Below are 6497 nucleotides of genomic sequence, written 5' to 3'. Positions count from 1 at the left end.
ATAGGCTTTTACAGAGAGAGTCTTTTTGGATCTATACACTGAAAGCAACTAAACTTCCAGGCTTAAATGGGGAATTAGACCTGGTACCTTTTTTTGTAATAAGAATTCAGATTTGGAAGCATTATATTGGTGATCTTTTTTCCTCCCTCCTTTATATACATGATTATATTGTGTTTGATTTAATTTGATATGTAATCGTCAAACTTCCTCTCTATTGTTTGTCCTGTGTAGAACAACCAGGTGATTGTTATTTGACTAATTAACTGCTGCTTAAAATGAACTCCGATTGTGTTTGTTACTCACACCCTGACGAAGGCAAAATAGCCGCAACGCGTAGGTGTGCACTTGTCACCTGTTCTTAAAACTTATAGCCATGATGAAATAAAGGCTTTTTAAATTTTTTTGAATAAGATTCGAGTGCCTTGGACTACCATTATTCTTACGAATATTATTTAGTACTTCTTAAGATAAACTTAAGATCATCTACAGTAAGCGTACTAAACTGTGTTATTTTGGGACACCATGAAAATGAATTAAAATGCACTTTTAATGTAATATATGTAATTAAACACCACTTCAGTGTACTAGTGTATGAAAGATGGTTCAAGTGTACTACAAGTGGTAACTAAATACATTTTTTTGTATGTTAAAAGTGCATTTTAGTTCATATTCATGGTGTGCCAAAATAGCACAGAGTACACTTAGATGATCTTAAGTTTATCTTAAGAAGTACTAAATAATTTTTAGCATAGTAAAATGAGTACAAAATTAGTGCACGAAAATAGAGCACTTTAAGTATATTTTGGAAGTGCACTTATTTTTTCATCAGGGTACATGATAAAATTATATATTATTTTATAATAATTCAGTGGACCTGAGTTAATTATTCCTTACTTAAATGGTTGTAATAGCAAGATTTTAGTTGTATAATGAATATATATATAAAAAAAAAAAAAAAAAACACAACTGGACTGATGAAACAAGAAGACAAAAAAAACATCTATAAGACAAGGTTTTTCTCCAAATAAACTTTGAGTAATTTTCTAGATTACTTTACAGGAAATAACAAGTATTGTCGGTCCTGCTTCTAGGAAAATGCATCTACTAAATTGTACCATTGTATAAAAAGGACACAGTAGAAACACAGTCAACATCTTTGGTCTTCGTGAAAGTCTATATGAAAAAGCATCATTACATGAACTCAAATAATGTTTCTTGAAATGTTATTGAGCAACTGCATTAACAAAAGGTACACATTTTCTAACCCAGGAACTACAGAGTTCTACTGAGAACAGAAATATGTTAGACGTTTGAGGATGTGCTCGAAATGCACTCACTGTACTGTAGGTGGCCAAGAACATTTGGGCGAAGAAGAAGACATGGATTAAACAAAGAAAGGCTGTGACATACTTCTCATTTGGCTCTGGAGTCCGCAGCGGGAGAAGAATGGTGCTTCTATGGTTGCCTCAAGGATTTGCCAGGAAGACTAGTGGTTGAGTGAACATCCTGAGCCCATGAGAACCGGATGTTCCACTTCCTTTGTGTGTTTAGTGGCATTAGTGCTCTGTCCTTTTCGGTTTTAAATAGAGGACACCATGCTGTGGCCAATCACTGATCTGTAAATGTCAGGTCCGCGGCGCTCAGGTTGTGGTTCAGTATAACATCCTTTCATCCTGATTTTCACTCCAATCATTTATGGTAATGATTATTTAGGTAAGCGCTTCCCACAGCTGCCATGCTTATTTGTTTTGTAGCATGACCGAAGCTTTAGAACATCTTGTAAGCACTTCAATGTTTTTTCTGGCAGTCTGGGTATTTTTAAAGGCTGCCTCTAAAATGTTCACATGGTCCTTGTATACAAATTAACTTTGTGAAGGGAATATGGGAAGACTCTTGAGCAGCCTTGAGATTTGGCCTGGCCTCCATTTTAGATGCTGGACCAAGATATTAATGCAGTCTCCAGTGTTATGTTTCCCTTAAAAATGTGTGTCTTAAGACATGTCTACATTTCTGCTGGGCTCTTCATATACTAGTAGGTACAGTGCAGTTAATTTGAACATCAAAGCTTTGCTATGAGCTGCATATTGTATTATAAAAACAAAAGATGTGAGTGATTTGATGAAATAGTAATTGAATCACTCTTATGAGGTACAAATGTCTGGAGAAACATCTGTGAAACAAGTTGGCCATTAAATATGCAACGGCATATTCAAAAATTCCTTTTGCATAAGATGGCAGTGCTTTAAAGAGAATTATCATGGCCTGAAGCTCATTCAAGTGCTGCCATTTAGCATGTGTGAATTTGATTGTAATGATCTCTATACTGCTTTCGTTCATATCTAGTGTTGAGGTAAACTGAACCCTGAATAATATCTGCTCTGAAACCACCCGACCTTTAAAGTTAAATGTGAAGTGTGCACTTTTTTGATGTTAAAAAAATGTCTCAACCTCATGTCAACATGTAAGTCAATAGAGACATTTTTAAATGTCCCCAAAAAGTGTAAACAAGTTTAAATAATACTCTGAACATTTTAACTATGCAGCCCAAACAATGGGTCTGGTTCTAAAAAAATAATATTTTGTCTAATATCAAAGTTTGGACTGTGAGCCAGAAGCTTATTTCTCTTATTCTAGTCAGTAAAATGTAGCACTGAGATAATTACATAAAAGGAACACTCACTCCCCACTGTCAGATCTAATCACTCATATCACTAATGTTTCTATTTATTTATGTATTTATTGTGACAAACACACAAATGTAATACATTATCAAAAACAAACAAACAAAAACAAAAATTGTGAAATGTTGTTTCTGTCTTCCTGTTCAGCAAATTGTAGCCCTGAGATAAATACATAAAATAATGAACACTGTGGACCTCTTGAGACACTGACTGAAAATTGTCATTCCTAATGTAATCATTTTTGCAGACTTTTTACAGTTATTATTTTATTTATTAAGTCATGCATTTTAAGGAGCTTTTTTTGCTACTATTGTTGTGATTAAAGTTGTGATAAGCGGAGGTAGCAACAGATCTCCTATATTCTGACGTACATTTGAGTGTAGTGGATAGTGGTAGTTGAATGGATTTTGCGATGTGAGCACTGAACTCAAAAGTGGAGGCACATTAAGAGGGCGTTTATACGACACCGTTTTCAACTAAAACCAGAAAAATTTGTATGTGTTTTTGCCATTCATTTACACGACAACAGCATTTTGGGGGCTTTTGAAATAGAAACATTTTAACACGATGTTATGGGCATACTGTATGTTTTCAGTCTATAGGTATGCACAAGTTTCTTTACAACTGCTGGCCTTGCATGCATAATGTAGTGTTTTTAGTAGTTTTTCACAGATCTGTAAATCGTTTTGACAACGTTGTCTATACACAAATATTTCAAAAGTGCAAAGGAAAAACTTTTCCATTTTTGTAGTACATTGTTGTTGTGTGAATGTGGATTTAAGTGGACTAAATGATTGGAAAAGTCCTTTATATGTCACCAGAGAAACTAACATCACGAGGTATTTTCTTAAAAAAAAAAAAAAAAAACATATGCATAAGTTGTTCACAATAAAATCTATAACATGCATTCAGAAAAGAGATATGATGAATTTTCATTTCATGCTGACTTTAAATTGTAAGTATTCAATCAGACTAAATTATTAAAACCGGTGCTTATTTTTCATCTCAAAGTTACCAACCAACAGCAAACGTTTTATCTGTGATTACCAAAAATGTTTACGGACACAGATAAGTCATTTCAGAACACGGCGTGTGGCAAACACAAAACTTGTTTGGTGAAGGATATGAGCTTGATAGAAGATCTTGCTTGTCAAACACAGTAAGTATCATTCATTAATTAGAAAATGTGTTTGCGGCATCAAATATAATACATCAGGTGCTGGTGCAAAGGTCGTTTGTTGTCCATCATGAAGCTGAATGGAACGGATAGGAAAATAACTTGACTCGACACACACAGTTGCAAGGTTTATTAGAGAATCAGAACTATAAAGGTATGCAGGATTCTACTAGTCTCTGAGCAAACCACACAACTAGTCCTTTTCTAAATGTAATACTATACAGTAGCCAACCTGGCTGCCATGGTTAGTGATACAATAATATAATTAAAGAAATGCATTTTTAAATGCAAAAACTAGTGCATCAGGTCACCATATGGATAACTGGGAAGAAGGAAGAAAATTGTTTCATCATAAGTTATTCCTATTACTAAGGGTAATATTGATTTTAAATAATAATAATAATAAAAATCATTAGGTAGGAAAGCAGCACCTCTGCCTCGGTTAGGGCTGACACTACTATACCATAGATTATATTCTTTAATATCTCTGTGTATATATGGCCAGTCAGCGAGAATGAACACCACATGAATTGTACCGCAGCCTGCACTGTAAACGTTTCCTTCACGAGTTTGTTTCTCATTTACAGCGAAATTTGGTTCGAAGAGGGTGGGTGGCCAAGCCCCTCCAACTCACAGACATTTACTGGGCACATACACACACATTGCTGCATGGAACAAGATACAGCTCCAAGAAAATAAGCCGTAACAAGAAGAGGAGAAGAAATAAAGAGAGGAGGAGGAGTTTTGGGTATCTGTGGTGTGGAGTTAAAAGGAGTCCATGGCCTTGAATTCGCTGAGGGCTTGGACGGGGGAGATGTGTTTCTTCTGCGAGCCTCGCCTGACACGGGTCTGGCACTCCTCCGGTTTCTCTCTCTTCACCAGGGGTTTCTTCTCCGGGGCCTTCATGCGCCAGGACACCACCGGGGAATTGACCGCCGCCGTGCCGTACACCTTCTGGTACTTGGTAGAAGCCACATAAGAGGCCTTGACTGTGAGGACCACGGCATTCATCAAGTTCTTGGCTGCCTGGATGAGGGATGTAGCGCTGTCCAGCTAACACAATGGGGAGGAGAACATTCAAGTAAGTATCTTTTGAGGATTACTATGGATATGTATGGATATATTACTAATGATATAGTAATGAATACAGTTTTGGTCCTAATGCATAGTATTAAAAAATAAAATAATGTGTGAAACAGTACATAAATGATAAACGAGCAGTATATAAAAGCAGCACAACATTAAGTTCTTAACAGTACATAAGTTATAAACGAGCACTTAGTAGGTCCGTTTTATCTCACTATAAGGAAGATTGGAGCGTTTTATAGTTTTATGATTTGTCCCACTGAAGGACAAAGGAAATATATAATATATAGGCCTATATATTAGTGCTGTCAAAATTATTATTTTTTCAGTTTAACACGTTAAAAATATTTAACACAATTAAGGCAGGGGCGGAGCTAGGGTTAAGTCATGAAGAAAATTGTTTCATCATAAGTTATTCCTATTACTAAGGGTAATATTGATTTTAAATAATAATAATAATAAAAATCATTAGGTAGGAAAGCAGCACCTCTGCCTCGGTTAGGGCTGACACTACTATACCATAGATTATATTCTTTAATATCTCTGTGTATATATGGCCAGTCAGCGAGAATGAACACCACATGAATTGTACCGCAGCCTGCACTGTAAACGTTTCCTTCACGAGTTTGTTTCTCATTTACAGCGAAATTTGGTTCGAAGAGGGTGGGTGGCCAAGCCCCTCCAACTCACAGACATTTACTGGGCACATACACACACATTGCTGCATGGAACAAGATACAGCTCCAAGAAAATAAGCCGTAACAAGAAGAGGAGAAGAAATAAAGAGAGGAGGAGGAGTTTTGGGTATCTGTGGTGTGGAGTTAAAAGGAGTCCATGGCCTTGAATTCGCTGAGGGCTTGGACGGGGGATATGTGTTTCTTCTGCGAGCCTCGCCTGACACGGGTCTGGCACTCCTCTGGTTTCTCTCTCTTCACCAGGGGTTTCTTCTCCGGGGCCTTCATGCGCCAGGACACCACCGGGGAATTGACCGCCGCCGTGCCGTACACCTTCTGGTACTTGGTAGAAGCCACATAAGAGGCCTTGACTGTGAGGACCACGGCATTCATCAAGTTCTTGGCTGCCTGGATGAGGGATGTAGCGCTGTCCAGCTAACACAATGGGGAGGAGAACATTCAAGTAAGTATCTTTTGAGGATTACTATGGATATGTATGGATATATTACTAATGATATAGTAATGAATACAGTTTTGGTCCTAATGCATAGTATTAAAAAATAAAATAATGTGTGAAACAGTACATAAATGATAAACGAGCAGTATATAAAAGCAGCACAACATTAAGTTCTTAACAGTACATAAGTTATAAACGAGCAGTTTTTTTTTTTTTTTTTGAGTAATTGATCTAGTATTTAACTCTCTGTCCAAGTATAGATGACCGTAATCGAATATTTGAAGAATGAAGTATGTGTGGCACACCACAGATGATTTGCTGAGGAAAACTGTTGACCTGTTGTCAACTTGCTCTACTGGTGAAAAGTTTGGAATGATGAGTTGTTGCTGCATTTGTTTAATCAATAATATACACATACATAT

General features: G+C 36.6%; 2 protein-coding genes across 2 annotated transcripts in view; both read right to left on the bottom strand.

Moving 5' to 3' along the window:
* Positions 1-3861: 3861 nt before the first annotated feature.
* Positions 3862-5581, bottom strand: LOC107689479 (catenin alpha-2-like). The gene is made up of 2 exons (XM_016487474.1): positions 5537-5581; positions 3862-4911 (listed from the first exon to the last, which is right to left on the bottom strand). Exons 1-2 carry the CDS (start codon positions 5579-5581, stop codon positions 4624-4626), a joined length of 333 nt encoding a protein of 110 aa, XP_016342960.1. The 3' UTR covers positions 3862-4623.
* The window catches only part of LOC107689478 (catenin alpha-2-like), a 519554-nt gene continuing 518410 nt past the window's right edge, over positions 5354-6497 (bottom strand). The window contains exon 25 of the mRNA XM_016487473.1: positions 5354-6053. Within this exon, the coding sequence (XP_016342959.1) occupies positions 5766-6053 (288 nt within the window). The 3' untranslated portion in view covers positions 5354-5765. The remainder of the gene's footprint in view (positions 6054-6497) is intronic.

This window comes from Sinocyclocheilus anshuiensis, unplaced genomic scaffold (genome assembly GCF_001515605.1).
Source record: "Sinocyclocheilus anshuiensis isolate Anshui unplaced genomic scaffold, SAMN03320099.WGS_v1.1 scaffold1215, whole genome shotgun sequence".
Taxonomy (NCBI): domain Eukaryota; kingdom Metazoa; phylum Chordata; class Actinopteri; order Cypriniformes; family Cyprinidae; genus Sinocyclocheilus; species Sinocyclocheilus anshuiensis.
Note: the sequence above shows the minus strand (reverse complement) of the source record. Positions and strands in the feature narration are given on the sequence as shown.